Below are 23,564 nucleotides of genomic sequence, written 5' to 3'. Positions count from 1 at the left end.
GGGCACCCTTAACTTGCCATGAAGGCTCGGCCACTAAGGCTCATGCCAAGTCTCACGGTCACCTTGATGCCGCCTTCACTACGGAGCTTCCCACAAAGTAGCGGTCTTCTCGTTCCCGCACAAAGCCGTCATCGCCGCTCCGCACCAAGCCGAAGGGTCGAAGACTTGCCGATGAGCCACGAAAAATCCAAGGGCCGGTGCACCGAGGTACAAACTTGAGGTTCACTTAAGAACTAGTACAAAGTCACAACATATTGCTTTCACACTCTCTCTAGAGCTAGCCTAGCACTACACCTTACAAAGCTTGTGCTAAACCTAAGGATTTGATAATGAGCCTTTTGGTTGGCTTGGAGAACTTCAGCAGAGTTTTTGTAGCTTCTCACGAACTCCAACAACCTCAAATAACTTAGGGTGAGGCTAGAGATCCATTCCTAGCTGTTGCATGCTTTTATCCAGAAAAGCATAAGGTTAAACCGGTCGCCACCGTCGCCACCGTTAGTTCAACCGGTCACACACAGCCTGCATATTAGCTGTTGAACTCCAACTGCCATCTTCTGCTGATGTTATTTCACCGACGCGGCGCACCGATGGTGTCGGTTTAACTGGTGTTGAAGTCTTTGCTTGGAAAAACCTCTGGAACCAAAACATGTGTATTGAGTAACCAACCACACCACGCTTGCTCCGACGCCTCACTACCGGACGCGGCTGATTTGCCGAGTGCCCCGAGCACTCGGCAAAGACGTAAAGGCACTCGGCAAACATTTTGCCGAGAGCCCCACTCGGCAAAGGGCTCTCGGGGAAGCCGGGGTCGGCAAAGGATACTTTGCCGAGAGCTTCTCCTCGGTCTCTCGGCAAAATATTTACCGAGAGCCAAAAGCGGCCCTCGGCAAAGAAAAGTAGCCGTCACGGCGCGCCACCGTGGACGGATCCTTTGCCGAGTGTCGCTGTCAGACTCTCGGCAAAGGACCGCGTCAACGCCCACCCTGGACGCCTTCTTTGCCGAGAGCCCGGTCAATAGCACTCGGCAAAGTATTTTTTTTATGACCTCACTATTTTCTTTGCCGAGAGCCACTGGAGGCAGCACTCGGCAAATATTTTTTTTATGACCTCACTATTTTCTCTTTGCTTGATTAGAAGGAGAAGTAATGAAACAACGGATGGAGACAAACACAGAATTATGCAGTAACAATCAGGCCTGAGAGTGCCTGGCGGACAGTCCGCCAGGCCTGGCGGACTTTCCGCCAGGCACTCTCAGGCCTGATTGTTACCGCGAAAACTAGTGACGTCAAGAATTAATCCACTGGGGCTCAAACTTTATAGGCACATTCACTGTAGCCAAGTATATCACAAAGTACACAATGAACAATCAAAGTACATTCAGTCTAGCTAAGTCTCAAATGCAAATAACTCCATCATCTATGCCGAACGTGGCTAGTTGTTCAGGTTGGTCTGATTTGGAGAAATATACGGATCATTGGAGGCCGCCGACTGATTCTGCAACATATAGATGAAATGTATGAGTGAAACGACAAAATAAACGACATATTGAACATTGCATACTCACTGAAGTAGAAAACGGATCGGTGGGTGGTCTAGGTGGGGTGACGAAGGGAGGTGGCGGAGGTAGACCCGTCGCGGCGCCAAGACTCTGAATGTACGCGAACATGCTCGCCATCCTCTGTCGGTCAGCCTCCCGCTCGGCCTCCATCTCCGCCCTCATCCTTGCCTCCAACTCCATACGTTCTCTCCTCTCTTCTTGCAGCTGAGCCTGCAAAATTTTTACCCCAATATTACAATAATACAAAAGCGAAGTTATGTAATATAATAGAAAAAAAACGTATGAACAAGCAACAACCTGGAGTGCCTGGACTTGGCTCGTCGAACTGTCCGGACGAGGTCGGATGCCTGCGCTCGAGCTCGTTTGCCGTGCTTTTATCTGAGATAGAGTCGGAGTAGAAGAGGAGTCGATCGCGCCGTCGCAAATCCAGTACCGTCCATGCTTCTTTCCTCCTCCGACCTTCATGACAATTTCAGCGTCAAGATCCTCCTGGGTTGGATCGTACTCTGGCCCGTGCACCTCCCTCGCCATCGATGTGTACTCATTGAGGCGAGTATAGATGCTCGGGTTGCTGTACGCCTCGGGCCCGTCCTCCGCGTTGTAGCTGACGCTGGATGTCGCTTTACCCTTGTGGGATAGAGCATACGCCATGAATTTGTTGCACTGCTGCCCTCCATGTGCCGCCTGTTCGCGGTAGAGTGCATCCAAGCCAGTGAGGTAGATGGACAGGTGGGAGACCGTGTCTTCCAGGTCTTCTTCTTCTCGTCCAAGTCCCCTCATTCGGGCAATCCAAGTGCGCCTTCTTCCCTCAGCGGGTGGGAAAAATCCCATAGGAGTCCGCTGAAGGTGGTGCCTGTAGAGTACACGCAGTCGTCGCAAGGCTTTACGAGCGGCCTTTCGATAGGTGTCGGGGAAGCGAAAACCAGTGGTGGAGATGAACCAAGGGTCCACATCAGGGTAGCGGGTGCTTTTCTCCACAAAAACCATTACGTCGCACCGAAGGGTGCCTCCGGCGATGTACTCACGGTAGGCATACTCCGGTGGTTCCATAATCCCGACGCGTTCCAGGCTGAGCAATAGCAACTTGGGGAGACCGGGCTCTGCGTAGCAGATTCCGCTAACCCATCCATTGCCAGCCATCTGGAACAAGGCAAAGACCAGTGGTGAGTGTTTGTGCAGAAAATTTCTGAATCGGGACAAGTTCTAGGGCCTGAAAAGGGGTCTCGCTCCTAGGGTCACGTCCTACGGCCAGCCTACGGCTCTGATACCACCTGAAGCGTCCCCCCCATCAGGGAAGACTTAAAAGTGTTGCTCTATCAGTCCCAGGAGGCTGATAACACTTTTATTACATCAGATGGTACATCACCGTACAACTCTACGCGGTAATGGGCAGTGAAGCGCCACTATCGCGAGGATTACAACCAAAACCCACACAACTACACTAGCTACGAACAAAGGATCATCAGAGTCTTGCGCCATGCGGAATCCAACGGTGGCCTCAACCACAGGCAAGACTGGGTGCAGGGCGAAACCCTACTCGTTGTCTTCGGGGACGTAGTCTGGGTCTTCCACTGTAAAAGTAAGAATGGGGTGAGTACAAACGTACTCAGCAAGTCCAATCACACCCACGGAGGGGGGGGCATAACAGAATTTAATGCACAGGACATTCCAAGGATACGGATATGGTTCATTTGCGGAAATCTCATTTGTATGCAAGGGTTTGTTTAAAAACATTTTTCCAAAACGAGTATTCTAACACCAAAGAACACACGGTGTTGATCCACATAGGATCCGAGTTTTAAACTGCTACCGGACTCCCCGTCCGCCGTAGCTCACGGCACAACTGCCGGTCACTTTTCAAACAACCCACACCAGCCCATCCATTCCCAGAGAGAAACACTAGTTATGTGACCACACCGTAACTTGCCCAATGCCGTGGGCACGGCTATTCGAATAGATTTTAACTCTGCAGAGGTGTGCAACTTTACCCACAGGTGGGGTACCACAGCACGAACACCTTAGTGCCGGTGCAGATCCCAACAAAGCCATTACCCACCTTAGCTAGACCTGACTAGCCATCACGGGATCCATCAAGGGGTCATTCGACCTACCACCGAGGTTTAACCAGGGCATAAGTCACACAGAGCTTATCCCCTCTCCTTGATTACCCGTTGCTCTCAGCTCTCCTGATGACTATCAGGCTAACTAGTGGGATTTATGTTAAGCCGCTGCCCATACAACGGTCAAGTGGTTCGCACGACAAGAAGCTAGGTGAGATGTCACATCAACTCGGTCCTTAGGGGTGACAAGATGGATATCTCCCTTCCTCGCTCAACCACACAGGTACGAGCACACCAACGGCAATTCACACAGAAATGCCATCCATCTCGTCTAACTCACTTTTCAAAACCACATTTTATCCCTTCCCACACACGCGCATTTTCTTTATAAATCAGGCAGTCAAAGTATGGTTATTTCAAACAAGGGTGGCTATCCTACCGGGTTTCCAGCACGCAAAACAATGCAATTTTATAAAACAGGCCATTGGGTTGTGTTTATAAAAACTAGGACAAAAACATGCATCAAAGGGCGGAATTGAACTTGCCATCGTCAAACTCTTGCGGGAGGTCCTGATCGTAGCACTGTCCCTCGGCCTCGGAGTCGCGGAACTGGTTCTCGTTCGCTTGATCACAGTCGAGGCCTTCCCCGTTCACTCCGTGTCCTACGACGCAATCAAACAAACACACAATCAAGCACAAAAACTAAAAGCTTTTATCGTCGAGCTTGAATCGGAAATAATTTAGTTACGGAGTTAGGGGTGATATCTTTGGGTGGTTTCTTAATGGCATGGCTAAAACTATACTAGAAGCGGAGTGGTAAAGTTTCGGGTCAATCGGAGGTCGTTTCGCACATAAAATGACGCGCTAAAGGCGGTTTCAGGGCTTAAACGGGGGTCCAGGGGCTTGCTCGTAAACTTTCTAGAAACAGAAGGGCCTATTTGTAAATCTTGGAAACATAAGAGGCACAACAAAAAGTGCGAGGGATCTACTTGAAATTAAATTTATATCATGGGGGGGGTCTAGTTTTGGAAATAGCAAAAGGAATAGGTTCTTTTCGCAAAGGGGTCAAAGGGTGGAGGGGCTTTTAACTAAATAGAGGAGAGGGGGGGGGGTTTGGGCAAATGACCCCTTTCTTCCTCCTTCCTCCCGCACAGAGCAGAGGAGGGGAGGTGGGGCGCCGGCGGCGGCCCATCCCAGCCGGCCAGGGCACGGCGGCGGTCCGGGGGTGGGGGAAAAGAGGGAGGAGGGCACGGGGAACCCATCCCCGGCCTCACCTTGGCTCGGGTTGCAGCGAGGGGGGGCTGCCCACGGGAGCAGGGGCGGCGGCACAGGGCGGCTCGTCGGGGCGGCGCTGGAGCAAGGGAGGCGAGGGGCTGGGCGCGCTATGGCGGTGGTGAGGTGCTGGGGGTGCCCCTCGGCCCCTTTTATAGGTGGCCGAGGCGGTGGGGCGGCGGGCTCGACCGGCGGCGGTCGCGGGCGGCCATTAATGGAGTTTGGCCGCTCGCGGCCGTCGCGACGCGGCGTGGCGGCGGGGCGCAGGCGCCGAGGGCACGTGGGGGGGTGCTGTGCGGGCACAGGCGCGCGCGGCAGGGGAGCAGCGGCGAGTGGCGACGGGCGGCGCAGCGTCCGTGCGCGCGTGCGCGCGCGGCGCGGCACGGCGCGGGCCAGGGGCGAGGGCGCGGCGACGGGCGGCGCGGCGCGTTGCAGGGCCAGGCAGGGCGCGGGCGCGGCGCACAGGGCCGGCGCACGGCCGTGCAGCGCTCGGGAGCAGGGGAACAGGGAGAAGAGGAGGAAAGGAGAAGAGGGAAAAGGAGATAAAAGGGAAGAAAGGGAAAGAGAAGAAAAAGAAGAAGGAAATGGGGAAAAGAAAAGGGGAGAGAAGGAAAAGAAAATGGGGAGGGGAGGAAAGGCGACGCGTGTCGGCGGGATTCGCGCGCGCGACGCACGCGCGAGGAGAACAGCAAGGGGGTGGAGGGAAAACGCGGCGGCGCCAATCGCGGCGGCGGCCGCGGCCGGTCGGCCACGCGCGCGCTGGATTCGCGCGCTGCGCGAGGTAGGACTTGCGTCGGCGCTGATTGCGGAAAGCGGTCGCGCGCGGTCGTCGTGACGCGGTGGCGAGGGTTGAGGCGGTGCGCGCGAGCGTTGTGCGGCACAGGGCGGGGAACGTAATTGGCTCGCGTCGGCTGTCAAGATGGTGGGGAAATGTAGAGGGTTAGGGCTAGGGTTCGACGACGAATACGTTTTTGATCGGAATGCTTTAACGCATGTTTTAAATTGGTAAATTTTCAGGGCGTCACAGTGCTCCCACGTATAGGCCGGACACGGCTCTCCGGCCAACGTGACCAGGCCAGGGAAGTGATCCCTAACCAGAAGACCCAAGATGCCATTCACATGGCGTCTGTGAGCACCAACGGGCCTCTCCACAACTATCCAGTTCCTGCACAGGTGATTGATAAAATTTTTTAATTTCTACCACAAAATTGAAATTATAACGTAAACATGTACTAAAAACATGTAAATTTACTTACTTATCCCCTTGGGGAGTTATGATCGGGCGTTTTGCTTCAGGAATCGGTCGCTGGGGGAGACTCGCCGGACCTCGCTGGTAGACGGTTGACGAAGCAGAGGCCTCCGTGCCCTCCTCGTCCGCCTGCTCGTCGTCCCCTGGCCCCTCCTGGTGGACCACCTGGTCCGCCTGCTCGTCCTCCCCTCCGGGAGCGCCTGCTCCTCCTCCTCCGGCGGCACCTCCTCCTCCGGGAGGCACCTCCTGCTCCGGGAGCGCATGCTCCTCCTCCGGCGGCGCCTGTGTCATCGCCCTCCTGCCACTCCCCCTCCTCCTCCTGTAAGACGGTCCCTCAGCCGCCCCGGACGTCGGCTCACTGCTCCCCCCCGAAAACCTCTTGTGAAGGGCCGCTACACTCTTCTTCATCCCGCGGCCCACCATCTCTGGTGAATCCCCTGCAATTAAAAGAAAATTAATTAGTACAGATAAATATATAACACATACTTAGATAAATACATAAAGAAAATAGAACATAATTACATAATAATTATGTGGATGAAGAGAGATAGAGGAGCTTCATCCAAGATAAATACATAAAGAAAACCGAGTTGTGTTATGTGGATGAATAGAGATAGAGGAGCTTCATCCAAGAGGTATAGGGGGTTTTGGACAGCCTCCCACGGACATAAGACGATGGGCCCACGAAGAGATACTTTGGATGAAAGAAAAATGATCAGTTCTGCTGGCTGATCCCGAGCTGTCCTGGCGGACTGTCCGCCATTCCTGGCGGACAGTCTGCCAGGACCTCTCAGCCAGCCAAAAAACCTTCTTTAATTCCAAGGGATTGATCCAAACTTTAAGATATCTTAGAGGGATGATTGGATGTATATGAGACAAAGCAGAAGACAAATAAAACACAGTTTTCAAGACAACATAAAAAAAGTTTACCACTTTAGATCAACAACCATAATTACGTAATAAGTACAGATAAATATATAATACATACTTAGATAAATACATGAAGAAAATAGAACATCAATACGTAATAATATAGTCTTACATTGACTAAAAATATTCATCGTAGTCGGGATTAGCTGGATCATAGTCCTCATCATCACTATCAATCATGTCGTAACCAATAAGATCAGAAGACTCGGTGTCTTCATTTGCATTGTCTACTTGTAGTCGTTCTGGCATGTGTAAATCCTTAACGCTCTGCACCTCTTCCTCCTCCCCCGCATCATCAACCGCTTCAACTTCCATTTCGTTTGCCTCGGTTAATTCTATCTCGAATCGCCCTTGTAGCCCCTCTTCTTGAAAGAACTCTCCGTCATATATGTTTGGATCTAAGTTGTAATCATCATCGTTAGGGACAGGTACTCTACCGTGCGGTGATGTCTTGTACACAATATACCAACCCTTAAGATGCTCTTTGCTTTCACACGCATATGGGAGATAATAAACTTGTATAGCCTGTTGAGCAACAACATAGACATCGTCTATGGTCATGACTGAATCCTGTCGAATTTCGACTAGCCCAACATTAGAATGCGTCCGTCTCATTGCTTGAGGGTCAAACCAATGATATTTGAATATCACGGGATTAAGTGGTTTCGAACCATAGTAGCTGAGTTCGTATATTTCTTCAATTCTTCCATAATACTTAATCCCATCAAGGCCGGGAGTAAACACCCCAGAATTTGTGGTCTTTCGATTGGGTCGACAATCCTCATGACTGCTTGTACAAAAACGATATCCATTCACGTCATAACCAGAATATGACTTGACCTTATATCCAAAGCCACCGGCCACCTGTCTCAACTCGGCACTCAAGGTCGCATCACTAACGCCCTGCAAGTTCAAGTACGATTGGACAAACTAAGTAAAAACAACTTAGAGTGAAAAGCTAAGTACGGGCCAGATTGGACCGTACCTTCTGTTTGAACCAAGAAATAAAATTGGGGGATCCATTTCCTGCACCTTGTTTGAGCAGGGTATCTAATTCCTGCTCCGTGATATCCCTTGATTGACGCCAGAATTCTTGAATAAATTGTTGCATGTACGGTGTCACCTCGTCAAGGTTGGTCAACACATACAGCATGATCCGACACCACTCTTGATGACTCAACCTCTTGGTGGTCGAACCACTTGCAGTTCCAAGCTGACCTTGAAAAAGGCTGAGTCTCGAGTCATTTTCGCTAGCATTGTAATGAGCCGGTGGATTATGCACACTAGGTAGGTTGTCACCATAGTATACTGATGTAAAGTTCGACACCTCCTCCAGAATGTATGCCTTGGCAATGGAACCCTCAATTTTGCTTTTATTTCCACATTTCTTTCGGATAACCTTTAGGCATCTCTCAATTGGATAGCACCACCGACCCTGCACGGGACCCCCCATTCGTGCCTCATACGGGAGATGCAATATCATATGCTCCATCGGATTAAAGAATCCGGGTGGAAAGATCTTCTCCAACTTACATAACAACACCGGTGCGATTCTTTCCAAGTCTGCAACTAAGGTCCGTGATAACTCCTTTGCACAAAGTGTGCGGAAGAAGTAGCTCAACTCTGCAAGTACCAGCCAGACATGCTCAGGGACATAACCTCGAACCATCGCTGGAAGAAGCCGCTCAATCCATATGTGGTAGTCATGACTCTTCATACCTAAGACTCGCAAAGTAGACAAGTTGACTCCTCTACTCAGATTAGCTGCATAGCCATCAGGGAACATCAACGCCTTGATCCATTGTAGTACTTCTATCCTTTGGGGCTTGCTCAAGACATAATCGGCCTTAGGCCTTCTCCATGTCTTTCCTCGTGCAGGAGGCCTCATTTCTAAGTTTGGTCTGTCACACAATATTGCTAGATCCAACCTAGCCTTAACATTGTCCTTTGTCTTCGTGGGAATATCCATGATTGTTGCCCAAAGTGCTTCAGCAACATTCTTTTCAGTGTGCATCATATCAATGTTGTGTGGAAGGAGCAGGTCGTCATAGTACGGGAGCCGAGTCAAGCCCGACTTATGAGTCCACATATGTTGCTCACTATATCCCACAAAGCCACCCTCTGGATTGATCAAGAGACCATCTATCTGCTGACGAATCTCGGCACTAGTCCTCATCGGACTTGCGAGGTCTGTCACTGTAACACCTTTTGTAAAGTTTTTGATGTCTCGTCTGAATGGATGGTCAAGAGGTAGGAACTGTCGATGTTTGTCGAACGCAACATACTTACCACCCTTCTGCAACCAAAGGAATCTAAGACGTTCCTTGCATACCGGACATGGGAATTTGCCGTGAACACACCACCCGCAGAAGACCCCATACGCCAGAAAATCGTGCAGAGAGTATTGATACCAAACATGCATCTTGAAGTTGGTCTTTGTGGCCCGATCATATGTCCATACCCCTTCCTCCCAAGCATGGACCAATTCATCAATCAGCGGCTCCATGAACACACCCATATTTTTCCCCGGGTGTCCAGGAAAAATCAACGATAACAACACGTTCTGTCGTTGGAATGCTATGCCTGGGGGGAGATTGAGGGGAATCAGAAACATGGGCCAACATGTGTATGTGGCAGCCATCGCTCCATACGGATTGAATCCATCAGTTGCCAGCGCAATACGAACATTACGAGCCTCACTGGCTTTGTCCCGATGAATGCTATCAAAGTAGATCCATGCTTCACCATCTGATGCATGTACCATCTTGTGAGGATTGTATCGTTTCCCTTTCTTATGCCATGTCATCTGTTTCGCGGATTCCTCAGTCATGTACAGCCGTTGGATCCTCGGTATGGCCGGCAGGTGACGTAGGATTGTCACGGGGATATCAAGCTGCCTCTTGTTGCCATCACCAGAGTCAACCTCCAAGAACCTAGAGGATTTACACTTCGGACAGTACTTTTCTTCCGCGCCCGCCCGCCCGCCGCCCGCGCCCGCGCCGCGCGCCGCCCGCACGCGCCCCCGCCCGCGCCGCCCGCGCCCGCCCGCCCGCCCGCCGCGCCGCGCCCCCGCCCGCCGCGCCGCGCCCCCGCCCGGCCCGCGCCCCCGCCGCCCGCGCCCGCGCCGCCCCCGCCGCGCCGCCGCCGCTCCCCCGCCCGCGTTCCCGGCCGCCGCCCGCGCCCGCGCCGCCCCCGCCGCGCCGCCGCCGCTCCGCCGCCCCGCGGCCCCGGCTCGCGCCCCCGCCCGCGTTCCCGGCCGCCGCCCGCGCCCGCCCGCCCGCGCCCCCGCCCCGGCCCGCGCCCCCGCCCCCGCCCGGCCCGTGCCGCGCCCCCACCCGGCCCGCACCCCCGCCCGCGTTCCCGGCCGCCGCCCGCGCCGCCGCCGCTCTCCCGCCCCGCGGCCCCTGCAGGCCCCGCCCGGCCCGCGCTGCCGCCGCTCTCCCGCCCCGCGGCCCCGGCCGGCGCCCCCGCCGCAGCCGTGCCCCCGGCCTACGCCCCCGCCGCCGCCGCCGCCGCGGCCCCGCCCCCGGCGTGTGCTGAGAATGTCTGCCTCTGACTTTTCAATGTAGCTGCACACAAGTCATTCATTTTAAAGATCTCGCTACTTGTTTCTCCATTACCACTCGCATCCCACCTTATGCATGTTGATTTCAGGTTGATTATCTAAAAAAGGCTGATCCAGCAAGAAGCTATATTCTTCAGTGACTGATTGGTAACCAAGGCATGTTGATTTTTTTTAATAACCTCCCTATTTTCTCTTTGCTTGATTAGAAGTAACGAAAGAACGGGTGGAGACAAACACAGGATTATGCTGTAACAATCAGAACTGAGAGGGCCTGGCGGACTGTCCGCCAGGACGCCTCAGTTCTGACTGACCGCTATTTCTTTGTGCTGTGCAGAGAGTGCTTGTTGTCTGTTACCTTTGGCTGTCATGTTGCTCTCACAATTTTTGTAACTTGTGAGACCGAAAGAAACTTACCATAGGCATGTCTTGGGGCTTTTAGTCAACAATTAACACCCCTTTCGCACTTGTGATATCACCTGAGTGCTCCTTGTGGCCAACTACATGATGACTTTCCAGAATAAAGTAGGGTTGGCTTACACCTTGAGTAACTGGGAGAATAGAGCAATCTGGGACTGTGATCTGTACTTGTTCAATATATAGGTATTGCTACTTGTATTTTTTGGGGGGCAAACAATTTTGAGCTGATAAGCTTTCGACCATAAGAGACCCTAAATCTGTGTTTTCGACCATATGAGACCCTAAATCTGTGTTTTCGACCTACGCCATTACACGTTGTTTTGTTCATAAAAACTTGTATCATATGCAATTGATATTATTCTCGGCTATGTATTTAGAAAATAAGACATCTCTTTTTTTGTGCATTGATCCATAATGTATATGGATTTTATTTCCTTCTTGGCAGGACTTCGTTCCATCAGTTTCAACAACTAGCCATTGTATGTCCGGTTCAGTGTCAACTGAGGAATCGTGTTCGACTGTACCGCCGCTCTCAGCTCGAAGGCCCAGTCCAACACAGGTTTGTTTTAGTTGAATTGAGGTGTTCCAAAGTTAATCGGTCCAGTTGGCTTGATTCATGGCGGGACTAAATCAAATATCCAACAAGTTTTTTGCATACAAATTTCCCAATGACTTATTGACTCATTCTTTCAGTTGAACACCCGGTCGAAAAGAAGCTCACCTGCAAGGGTTAAGGAAAACACCCAGTCGGAATCATGTGGAAGCTCACCTGCAAGGTTTAGTTGTCCTTATAATTTGTATATGAAATTATTTGCACATTTCCAAATAGTTCTGACGCAAGTTTTTTTAATATTATTAAGTGGACCGATAGAGTTGGAGTATGAAATGTAAGTTTGTCTGCATCCTTATAATTATTTTTGAACAGGAAAGTCAAAAGTAAGCTGGATTATAAATTGTAGGTTTCCAACTGATCCGATGGACACGCGAAAAAGAATCCTTCTTTCTTTGCATAACATAAAGTTTGCGGATAGTAAGGATCAGTGGAGAGCTACTGATCCTGATGTACTGGAAAAAGTTGCACGAACTCTACAAGTTGTGGGTTGCAACTTGAGTATCGATGATATAAAAGAACATGTTACTGCATTGGAAAATGATGTCAAACTCCATTTGGTAAGCATTGCAATCCATATCATAATCCGAAACTTAGCTTAATCTTAATACCCTTCCAATCCACAAGTTTTTTTTTGGTTTATGCAGGCGGGTGAGCACTATATTTCAGAGCATTGGCTCACATATGCGGCAGTGTTTGACTATGTTACGCCTGACTATGTCGTCGAGACCCCGCCGACACATCTTGTAGACAATGATAATGTAGCCAATGAGCCTAATCCCAGAAAGAAGATGAAGATGAAGATGACATGCAACGCAGAGTCCACCAGCAGTGGCAAGTCAGATTCAAGCTTTGGTGAACGTTTTTCAAACCTGATGGAAGATAAAGAATTTGCCGCACAACTCTTCATGGGTCAACTGAGTATGGAAAATTGTTGTGACAAAGCTATGAGGTGTGGTTTCAAAGGCAAAGAACTTCGTTCTGTTCTAAATTTATGCAGGTTAAATTGGGAGCAGCGTCAGATATTCTTGAAACTTGAAGATTCTGAAGCAAAGGACTATGCCTTAGAAGCTATTTACGGGTTTGTCCCGCCGCCACCGCCTCCGCCGCCGCCGCCGACCCAGTGAGTTGTATGAACGTTTCCAAACTTGTATGGACTGTATATGTTCATTTATGCTGGCTCGGGACATTTGAACTTGTATGAACTTTGTATGAATTTGTATGGACTTGTATGAGTATTGTCATATATGAAATGTGTGTAATGTGTATTGTCATATATATATATAAACTGCATGTGATGTCCGTTATGATATATATATATATATTATTGGACTGGATACGAGAAAAAAATAGTCATAACTTTATCACGTGAGCATCCAATTGGCAAGCAAGTTGCACAACACAACATCACACTCTCTATCCAGGCAATGAAAAAAGTTTGTCCGTGTCACTGGTGAATTTCACACTCATCTGTTACTAGGAGCGATAGAAGAGGTTGCGTTGTTAATCGGGAAATATTGTGATAATAAAGCCATAAATGGAGCAGCCCTTTACCCAAAAGCTCTCACGCACAGGAAGCATCTAGCTAACGCGACGTCGATGGAAAAACATGAGCATCTTGGTCGCTGCGGCAGTTCCTGCTGCACGCGTGCGCGGGGTGCCTGGGCCTACATGGCTACTGAGGCTAAGAAATTTGGACTCCTCATTTGCTGATGAGCCAAAGCGATCACAATGGCTTAAAAAGTGATAACAATCGCTTAAATCTTGCTTGGATCTTGCTCCCTCGGCAAAGCTGGTGAATCTCTTGGGAAAGAACTTGAATCTTGCTTGGATCTTGCTCAAACCCAACCCTAGACCAAGGATTTGGAGTGGGGAAGCTAGGGTTTCACTTTGGGGAGTTTTGGAGTGCTTAGAAGGTGCTTGAGGCTAAGCTTATGCAGTTTGGCAGGGTGGATTTCCCGTTGGGGTCGAAGGGATATATACAGAGCCTCACTAAAAACTAGCCGTTAGGCTGTTTTTACGTGTCCTGGCGGACTGTCCGCCAGGACCACTCGGGTTTGCATTTTTCTGTTCAATGCATGGATTCCGGATTTGGTTTATTTGTGTTCTACCACACACTTTCCACATCCCCCTTGATAGTACGGTATACCTAGACTAAAGAAAATATAAAACAAAGAATTATCTTCGCTTGAACCACATTTCTTGAACTGGTACCGTTCTCCAATTTTAACGAATCGTCGGGTTTGCATTTTTCTGTTCAAGGCATGGGTTGGCTTCATTTCATAATGAGCAAACCAAATAAAGTCAAAGCATCATGATGAGATAAAACCAAGATAATGTAATATCACATGATTTCACAAACATAGAAAAGCAATAAGATCACAACCATGCAAACATCATCCATAAAAAGAAATTAGAAATTACAAACCAACTTAGTTCAAATACGATACAAGCCAAGTCTTACATAGATCCAAAGTCTCACAACGACTCTAAAGGATGGAAAGATAAGAATGCTAGGAATGCTAGGATACAATCTTCTCCCCCTTTGGCATCAAACACCAAAAAGAGAAAAGACAAATGGAAGCTCGGAGCAGTAATCACTCATCATCCTCATCATCATCATCATCATCATCATCATCATCACCTACATCATAATGCTCCCACGCAGCTGGAAAGTCCCTAGGAGGAGAAGGCGGAAATGAGGGCCAATCCGTCTCCTCAATGCCAAGGTGGCGCTCAATCCTGTTGATACTCTGCTGATTTGCCCGAGCGTGAGCACGAACTACATCGTTGGTGTTGCGGCATACTTTGAAGAGAGCTTTCAAGCTAGAAATAAAGGCATTGCCTTTCCTGCGAGGACGAGTCCTAGAAGAGGAAGGCATCGCCGAGATGGAGGGCATATCCATAGTGGGCTGGGGTGGAGAGTGAGCTGATGGGGGAGACTCGCCCTCTGGTGGAAACTCTTGCTCCTTGGGAGGCTGTGGGCAATATGGGGCATGGACCGCATCATATCCAAACTCCATTCCAGTCACGGCATTAATCATCCTTTGAATGTATGGAGCATAGATAACTGGATTACTGCCATGATGGAGCATGTACCTCAACTCCGTCCAGAAAAAGTGAAAGACACTGAAGGGCGGGTGATCAAAGTCCATAGCTAGAAGAAGGTTCTTGACCGTACCATGAATCTTGGTGCGATCACCCCTCTTGGGAGTCAAGGTCTCCCGAAATATCCTGTTCATGATCTCCATATATGGACGTAGTCCATGAGTCGTCGCTATATCCGGATCCTCATCCCGATAGAGAGTCATAAGAGCTTCATCCGTTGGATTGATGTCATCGTGAATTTCCATCTCATCTAGAGTGTCATCAAGCTTAAGGATGATAGCAAATTGCTTGTATGAAACCCAGAAGGCGCGCCCTTGAAGATTGAAGTGAATAAAGGAATTCTTGCCCTCACCTTCAAACCAAGCAGTGGAGCAAAATTGAGCAACCAACTCATTGTTCCAATTTTCATTGAGGGCCAAGAATTCATAGAGGTGTTTCCTCTCACATTCACGTATGACCAAGTCAAAGGTTGGATTATTTTTCTCACTCATTTCATCCCAATTGATGTACTTGGAGACGGTGATAGCATTCTTCTTCTCAATAAAGACGGATATGTACCAATCAGCTTGAAATTTGCTCCAAAACCTCCTATCCGTGATGTACTTCTCATAATCATAAGGATTTTCCTTTCTTTCCTTAAATGCAGCACCTCTTTGCTTTGTGGTGTAATCCACTCCCTTCACTCCAGGGTCACCGAAGTTGATCCTTGTGTACTCCGGTCTGTGCATGATATACTTCCGGTAGGGTTGGAGTGGAGGGTACTCATCAAAGATAGGAACCTCCTCTTGAGGCACATCACCTTGTGGTTGAGCAGCTCTTTGGTAGCTACGCCTGGGTGCCGCATGGCTAGGACCGCCCATTTGCCCAGCTCGACTCATTGAAATTTTGGGCGTTGGCTTCCTTTTGCGCTTAGGTGGAGGAACGACTTCAATTTCATCGGAATCGGAGTTGGAGACGGGATCATGCAAGAACTTGGTCCTCCTCTCATGCACCATCTGTACATGTATAGGAAGTATACTGCTTGATTAGAAGTAATGAAAGAACGGGTGGATACAAACAAAGGATTATGCAGTAACAATCAAGACTGAGAGGTCCTGGCGGACAGTCCGCCAGTACTGGCGGACTGTCCGCCAGGACCTCTCGGTTTTGAATGTTCCCGCGAAAACATGTGACGTCAAGAATTAATCCAATGGGGCTCAAACTTTGTAGGCACATTCTAGATGATAATGGAAGCCTAGACTTAAATTTTGAACAACAATGAGTGGATAGATTGGGAGATCGACTTGAATAAAGGTTTAGGTTATGAAATGAACATGAACATGTGAACTAAAGATTTAGCCATCCATTCTTCAAGATTTTCAAGGAATAGCACGCTCTACCTAGCAGGAAACAATAGCTAAAAGCATTCCTCAAGATATGCATCGAGTAGAGAGATCGATGGAGGATTGCATATACCTTGTTCTTGCCCTAGGATGAATGGAAGTGCTTTCAAAGGATTGGAAACGAGGGGAGAAGGTTCTTGCAGCCTGTGGAGGGGCTCCTTCGCCGTGGACCTTGCGGAGGAACTGAATCCTTGGCTCCACGGACAATGGGGGGCAATGGGGGGTGTTGTCCGTGGGGAAGGAAGAGAGAGTGAGAGGAGCTAGTTGTGTTATGTGGATGAAGAGAGATAGAGGAGCTTCATCCAAGAGGTATAGAGGGTAATGGACAGCCTCCCACGGACATAACACGATGGGCCCACGAAGAGATAGTTGGATGGAAGAAAAATGATAAGTTCTGCTGGCTGACCCCGAGAGGTCCTGGCGGACTGTCCGCCAGTACTGGCGGACTGTCCGCCAGGACCTCTCAGCCAGCCAAAAAATATTTTATTTGCCGAGTGTCGGTCAGCTGACACTCGGCAAATACACCCTTTGCCGAGTGCCAAAAATCAAGCACTCGGCAAAGATAACGGCGTTTAGGGTTTAGGATTTAGGGTTTAGGGTATCTGTTTGCCGAGTGTTAGGCTCTCGGCAAAATATTTTATGCCGAGTGTTTTTTTTTGCCGAGAGCGACACTCGGCAAAGAATATGTTTGCCGAGTGCCCGAAATATAGCGCTCGGCAAACCTTTTCACCCTCGGCAAATCAGCCGCGTCCGGTAGTGCCTCCTTTTGCACCGTCGGTTTAATCGGTGTCTCTGTTATTTCTTCACTTGATTGTCATATCATCTCCTCATTATACCGACGTCTCACTTCTTATAGCGTCGGACCGGTGCTACTGACTTTATCACAGTGGCAAGTCTCCATTGCACCGCTTAGTTTATTTTTGATGCCGTCGGTTCAACCGACGCATGCATTCATGTTGAGCCTTGTTCAAATCTTCGCTGACACCTCAAATATATTCTATCTTTATATTTTTCACTATAGCTTGGATATCTTGATAGTAATTTGGATACCTTGACTATAGATTGGACTTCATCCATAAGAACTAGAAATCCTACAAATTTTGAGCTCACAAACTTGTTAGTCACATTGACTATGTTGTCACACAATCACCAAAATCACAATTATGGCCTAACGGGGCCATGTTTCTTACAGATCAGAGTATTCATATTTGTTCATAACATAGGGCATATAATATGCTTTTCTTGATTTCCAAATGAAGCCACAAGTTACAGGATTGATTATGATTATGTGTATAAATGATGATTAGCAATAGGTCTTGCCATTTTTGTCCTGTTACATGTTCTCAAATGCTTAGTTGTTTTTCCTCCGGAATTAATGATAGATGATATCAGAATATAAAAAGTATCACTTGCATAGATTCATAAAGTTTTATGAAGGTCTTTAGATAATTTTATTCGGCATCATATTGTTGTCAACGGACGTAATTAATAAGCTTATTACTTGACCAACGAAATTTAGCTTGCAGACTATATACATTGCAGCGCCTACGCCTCTTCAATCAAATTATCGCCAGCCCATGTGAGCATGTTGACCAGAACAAACATGTTATCTTCTTATTAATATATTGATATCTCGGTTGGATAGCTGGCCGGAATTTATAATAGGCAGGAGATGAATTGTGCATAAGTTGACCCCCGACCTTGAAAAATATATGTCTTTCTTCAACCTGAGCCTGTTATCTAAATGAGACTGGCATGCACTAGCCTGCTCAAAAACAACACCAAATCACAGTCGTGAACTATTCAAAAACCATTCAATACAAACTTCAAGTTCAAGCGGAGATACTAGTACAACAAACTTTACCAATGAACCTAAGTATCTAATTATGCTAGTAATATAATTGACCTACATAACAAGCCATCATGTCCGCGTTCCTGGCCTAAAAATTACCATATTGGTAGAATGTGAAATATACAGTACCACAACATACTTGCTGGCCTTGGTGATTGGACGACTGTACATTTTATCTTATCTTTCCCTAGCTGCCACGAGTACATGAGCTTGTCACAACTCACAAGTTGAGCAGACCTTTACGGATAATACATGCATATTGATGCACACCATGATACCGGTAATGATTCGACCTTTCACTGCCTTAGCTGTAGTGTAGTGACGCCATGATTCTAGTTACATGCGGTTGAGCTGGACCTCCTGCTTGGCATCCAAGGCGACGAACCTCCTCCAGAACCAGTGCCCTGCCCACACCGACCGCATGGCCTCCAGCGGCACGCCCTTGGTCTCCGGCAGGAGCGCCGCGATGAAAACCGTCATGGCCAGCACCCAGCCGGAGTAGAACAGGAAGATGGCGTACTTCATGGCGCAGAGCATGGAGACGAACACCTGCGTCTGCGTGAAGGAGAGGGTGAGCGCGACGGACAGGGTGACGGCCTGCCCCGCCGACCGGATGTCCACGGGGTAGATCTCGCTCGGCACCACCCACTTGAGCGGCCCCCACGACAGGCTGAAGCTGAAGGTGTACAGGCACATGAGCACCACCACGCCCACCGCGTAGCTCCGGGGCATCGCCGCCGCGCCGTGCTTCCCGAGGTGGTCCGCCATGATCCACGACACGGCCACCTTAACTTGGTCGATCCAATAGCAAGGTTCATGTTAGAGAACACACATGACGACACTGCTTACACGACGAATGGCATGACAGACCTAACATGTGTGTGTTGATGTGCGTTCATGTAGAACCTGGAAAATCAGCATGGTGGTGCCGCCGGCGAGGAACAAGAACCTGCGGCCGCAGCGGTCGACGACGAAGGTAGACAGTACGACGCCGGACAAGCTCACGAGGCTGATGATGACGGCGCCGAGGATCGCCTTCTGGCTGCTGAACCCGACCGTCCGGAACAGCACCGGCGAGAACACGGAGATGACGACCATGCCGGTGAGGTCGAAGAACGCCGGGATGGCCACCATCATCACCAGGTAGTGCCGGTACCCCTCGCCGCGCAGCCTCTTGAACGCGCCCTCCTCGTTCCGGCGTGCCTCCTCGACGGCGCGGGCGATGTCCTTGAGCTCGGGCTCCACGTCGGCGTCCGCCCCGCGGATGCGCTGGAGCGACGCGCGGGCCCTGTCCGGCTCGCCGCGCAACATGAGGCTGCTGGGGGTGTCCGAGACGAAGAGGGCGCCCGTAACGATGACGGTGGCCGGCACGGCGGCGAGGCCGAGGGAGACGCGCCAGCCCCAGCCGGGGATGCGGTTGGTGAAGTAGTTGGCGACGTTGGCGGCCAGCGTGCCGGCGACAAGGAAGAAATGGTAGGCCGTGGTGAAGGCGCCGCGCCATCTGGTCGGTGATGTCTCGGCGAGATACAGTGGAGCCGCCTGAATGCACGGTAAGATACTACTCAAGCAGCTGAAACAATCATTTTCCTTTCTCTTATGTTTGAGATGCAAAGGTAGCATTTCTGCATGGAAATACATGCAAATAGGAGCTCTGAATTCTTAAACATGGTGCAAATTTCATTGGCACTACAAAATTGTCTGATGATATCATGATATTATGGCATTTGTAGAATCTCAATTTGAAGCTTAGAATTGTAATAGCTCCCTGCAATTTCAGTTGAGTTCTTATGATATCATGGCATTTCTGCATTTCTAAACTGTGAAATAGATGGAAATGGGCTGTATGGTAACAACTGGGCCTAGATACACTCCTTTCTATTTTGCTTTTGGGCCGAAAGGAACAGTTAGATTTCATCTTTCAAGGGCATCGCGGCCTGCAGAGGAAATATATTTACTGCTTTGTCTGCTTTTAAATTACTGATTGTGTTTAACTGATTGTTTAAACTTTGATTAGTATAATATTAGTGCAGCAATTACATGGAAATAGTATTTGGCTGAACAGGTTGCTATGCATTACTCAAATATTAACGTTCAATATTCGAGAGGTACTTGAAAATTGTCAGTTGATTGGAAATGGAGGCAGTATATATAGAACCAGACCTGCGCTGTAAAGCCAACGCCGAAGCCAAGCAGGATCCGGCCGACGATGAGCATGGCGATATTGACGGCCCCGGCGTTGATGACGGAGCCGGCGAGGAACATGGTGCCGCCGACGAGCATGACGGCCCTGCGGCCCACCCTCCTGGTGACGCCGCTCGCCACCAGCGAGGCCACCATGCCGGCGATGTACATCGACGACGTGAACGCGGTGAGCAGCTCGTTGTCGTACTTGCAGTAGGCGTCGCGCCTGGCGCTCCGCATCCCGCGGAGCACCTCCGGGAAGAACCTCTCCAGGAACGACTCCATCTGCGTCACGCCACCTGAGTAAAATCCAACGGTTATTTTGCTTTCTTCTTTCGCTTATAAACAAGATATAGGATTTCACCCATAGAAAAAAAAGGATTTCATCCGTAGCGTCTGAACGTCTAGTAAGCACTTTGCTACGTCAGAAAATGCATTTTCACATGGAAAAGTCTGATTTACACCGTGAACTATCGCAAAAGTCTGATTTTCAACATTCAACTACAAAACCGGATAACAGGGCTATCCAACTGTCGAAACCGGACAAGAGTCCGATTTTCAACATTCAACTACAAAACCGGATAACAGGGCTATCCAACTGTCGAAACCGGACAAGTTTAGCCCTATGGATGGTTTTGAAGGTGGTTTTGTAAAATTTTCAAAATAAAAATAAATTTTTTAATTAGATCTAACAATCAAAACTAATTCATTTTAAATCAAAAAAATATGAAACTAATACCAAAATTTTCCTAAAAGTGTAACCTATCTATTATTACTCTATTTGAATCTTATTTGTTCAAAAATAATAGGCATAATTATAAGCAACCAAATGCTATGAATATAAAAATATTGGATCCGAATAACTGACAAGAGGAGTACCAATAGATAGTTACATTTTTAGAAAATTTTGATACCCATTTCATATTTTCTAATTTAAAATGAATTACTTATGATTTTTTAGTTTAGATTTGAATATTTTTAATTTTTGTAAAATAAAAAACTGCTCAAAGGATTAAATTTGTCCGGTTTCTATAGTTGGATGGCCTATATTATCCTCTTTTGGAGTTAAAGGATGCCCGGTTTCTACCATTGTGCTTGACAGGGGCCAGGAGGATACCCAGTAATAGTGGACGCCAGATGTCAGCTACATCACCGTACGAGTTTCACTGCCTTGGCCCCAACCTCTCCGGCACCTCCTCCTGGCGACATCCGGTCATCATCACGTACGCCGGATCATCGTCGCCAACCTGCTGTTCGCGCCAACAAGTCTACAGCTTCCTCCTCCGATCTCCACTGCGACGTCCACAGCTCTTCGATCGATGAAGACAGGAACGAAAGCAGCAGCATCACTTCTTCAATGGCTGCATGATATGCTGGGAGGGAGTTTGTCGGGGTACATATATATGCGGCAGGGATTAGGTTTTCCTAGTTTAATAATTAGGTTGCATCTCTATCTCTCTAAGATTGTTTGAGATCCTATATATAGTCACCAATTACTCTATAAAGACAGGAACGTGATCGAGGCTCAATATGAATTGTTATATTCATCATTTGACAAAGGAAGCTAGCTAGCTTTCTAGCTGCAACAATGTCAGAAAGTTATTCTTTTGATCGCGCAGGCATTATAAAATAAGAAAACAAATATAATACCCTTCAAAAAGAAGAAGAAAACAAATCTAATATCTCGGGTAGTTTACCAGCATATCTTGCTTCTCTAGGACAAAGATATATAGCTAGAGGCGAGCGAGACTTTCTCCTGCAGAGGAATAATGGCCCACAAGGAAAACCTACCAGCCTAGCAGTCAACATCTCCAGAGAAAAGTCTGAGGTCGGTCACGAAAAACGTATTAACTGCTCCGAATTTTCAAGTTCAAATACTCCAATCTGTTTCATTTGCCAACCTAAAGTAATTACGGTCTATCTTCTCACAAATCTCAAAAAAAAATTCTAGGCGAGTATGGTAATAGTGTTGACATGGTACCACGGATTCATCGCCAGAGTTAATTTTACATCACTATACAAACTTCTCATGATCTTTACACGTGTAGCTGGCAGAATTTACGAGTAGACGCGTGCGTACTGCACAGCTGGCCATGTCTAAAGCTCAAGTAAATTATTAATCAAAAGAAGAAGATAGTGCCGTTTCCTGTCCTGACAAGGAAGAAGCGTTGAGGTGCGTGCCTATGTTCACCATATATGTAGGTTTCGAGCTGCTCTGCAGGCTATTGCGACCATGCAGCTAATTCTGAATAATATCACAGCAGCATGTGCTGTATCTAGCATCTCGATACACAAATCACAGGGTCCACTTTTGTAACTAGCAAGTCATCAGCCAGGAGGTATATGTATGCAAACATTTCAAGGGAAGAACGAATTAAGCCACCGCGCGCCAGCAGAGAGAGCGCACCTGAGACGCCGATGTCGTAGCCGAAGATGAGGCCGCAGGAGGCCGCCATGAGGCCGGTGACCGCGACGGAGAACGTCACGCCGCCGCTGTAGTCGCGCGCCCGGCCGCCCTCCGCCGCCATTACAACCGCTCTCGTGTGTCTGCAGGTTCTGCCTGATGGTTTTCTGCAGGCCTCGGCGTTGGCACAGGGGGGTCGTCAGCAATATAGGCGTATGGATCGATTTTGACGGGAGAGTTGACAAGCCAACTGATTGGGCGAAGCAAGGGGAGCAACGCAGAAAATATCTATACTCGCCCAGAAAGCCGCAGTCCCGCTCCCACCCAGTAGAAAATTGTGCACGTTGCTATATTCAAATTTTGCGCATCTGTATACATCTGGGCGCATCTAGTTTTTCCCCCCGCAATCGCAGCGTGCCGATTAAATTACACTCCAAAAAATAATAGCAATGAATTTGTGGAAGATTCTTCGAAGTGCACAAATGTTTCAGTCTTAAATAAACAACTAGCTAGGTGGATATGCTTCCATCCATGCGTGTACTTGTTTTATGCACCAATCATGTCACCAGAAGGATAATTAGTAGTTTTTTTTAGGGCAGGATAATTAGTAGTTGGTAGTCGTACGGGATGCAGTAGTAGTATACTCAACATGTGTCTAGTTCTGTAATTAAGGTATACGATGTTGACTGCTATGAGCACAGACTACAGCTTTTTTTTTTTCTTTTTATACAGAAAGACAAGTTAGGTCTCGACCTTTCACATCTAGCTTGTTCTCACTTCAAGATACAGGGTGCGTTTGACAACAGAATAACAAGAGGTATGGGAATTAGTGGTGGGAGTTAATGGAGTAAATTCATTTGGGAGTTTGATTTTTAGTCGGTTTGGTTTATGGAGGGAATTAAGGGAGGGAGTTGGAGAGGAAATTCATATCCTCTATTTGATACGTGGGTTTTGACGTAGAAAATTATATCATAAG

At 48.5% G+C, this 23,564-nt stretch overlaps 2 protein-coding genes across 2 annotated transcripts; both read right to left on the bottom strand.

Moving 5' to 3' along the window:
* Positions 1-1,431: 1,431 nt before the first annotated feature.
* LOC112900722 lies at positions 1,432-6,562 on the bottom strand. Its single transcript, XM_025969540.1, has 5 exons — positions 6,147-6,562; positions 5,986-6,055; positions 1,856-2,242; positions 1,565-1,768; positions 1,432-1,494 (listed from the first exon to the last, which is right to left on the bottom strand). Exons 1-5 carry the CDS (start codon positions 6,560-6,562, stop codon positions 1,432-1,434), a joined length of 1,140 nt encoding a protein of 379 aa, XP_025825325.1.
* An 11,389-nt stretch (positions 6,563-17,951) lies between these two features.
* LOC112900973 (sugar transport protein MST1-like) lies at positions 17,952-22,750 on the bottom strand. The gene is made up of 4 exons (XM_025969770.1): positions 22,592-22,750; positions 20,164-20,483; positions 18,910-19,542; positions 17,952-18,789 (listed from the first exon to the last, which is right to left on the bottom strand). The coding sequence occupies exons 1-4, from the start codon at positions 22,710-22,712 to the stop codon at positions 18,340-18,342; spliced, it is 1,524 nt and encodes a 507-aa protein (XP_025825555.1). The 5' UTR covers positions 22,713-22,750; the 3' UTR covers positions 17,952-18,339.
* Positions 22,751-23,564: the final 814 nt, after the last annotated feature.

Source organism: Panicum hallii, chromosome 7, assembly GCF_002211085.1.
Source record: "Panicum hallii strain FIL2 chromosome 7, PHallii_v3.1, whole genome shotgun sequence".
NCBI lineage: Eukaryota > Viridiplantae > Streptophyta > Magnoliopsida > Poales > Poaceae > Panicum > Panicum hallii.
The sequence above is the reverse complement of the archived record's forward strand: the minus strand, read 5'-3'. Positions and strand labels throughout refer to the sequence as shown.

Bases quoted from the DNA above. Each gene is read 5' to 3' on its own strand.
- LOC112900722 (XM_025969540.1), bottom strand. From the start codon at position 6,562: ATGGTGGGCCGCGGGATGAAGAAGAGTGTAGCGGCCCTTCACAAGAGG. The intron at 6,056-6,146 runs GTAAGTAAATTT...TCACCTGTGCAG, and splicing joins ATAACTCCCCAAGGGGATAA to GAACTGGATAGTTGTGGAGA. The intron at 1,495-1,564 runs GTGAGTATGCAA...TATATGTTGCAG, and splicing joins CCGATCCGTTTTCTACTTCA to AATCAGTCGGCGGCCTCCAA.
- LOC112900973 (XM_025969770.1), bottom strand. From the start codon at position 22,712: ATGGCGGCGGAGGGCGGCCGGGCGCGCGACTACAGCGGCGGCGTGACG. The intron at 20,484-22,591 runs GTGCGCTCTCTC...GATTTTACTCAG, and splicing joins CTACGACATCGGCGTCTCAG to GTGGCGTGACGCAGATGGAG. The intron at 18,790-18,909 runs GTTCTACATGAA...GACCAAGTTAAG, and splicing joins CCACCATGCTGATTTTCCAG to GTGGCCGTGTCGTGGATCAT.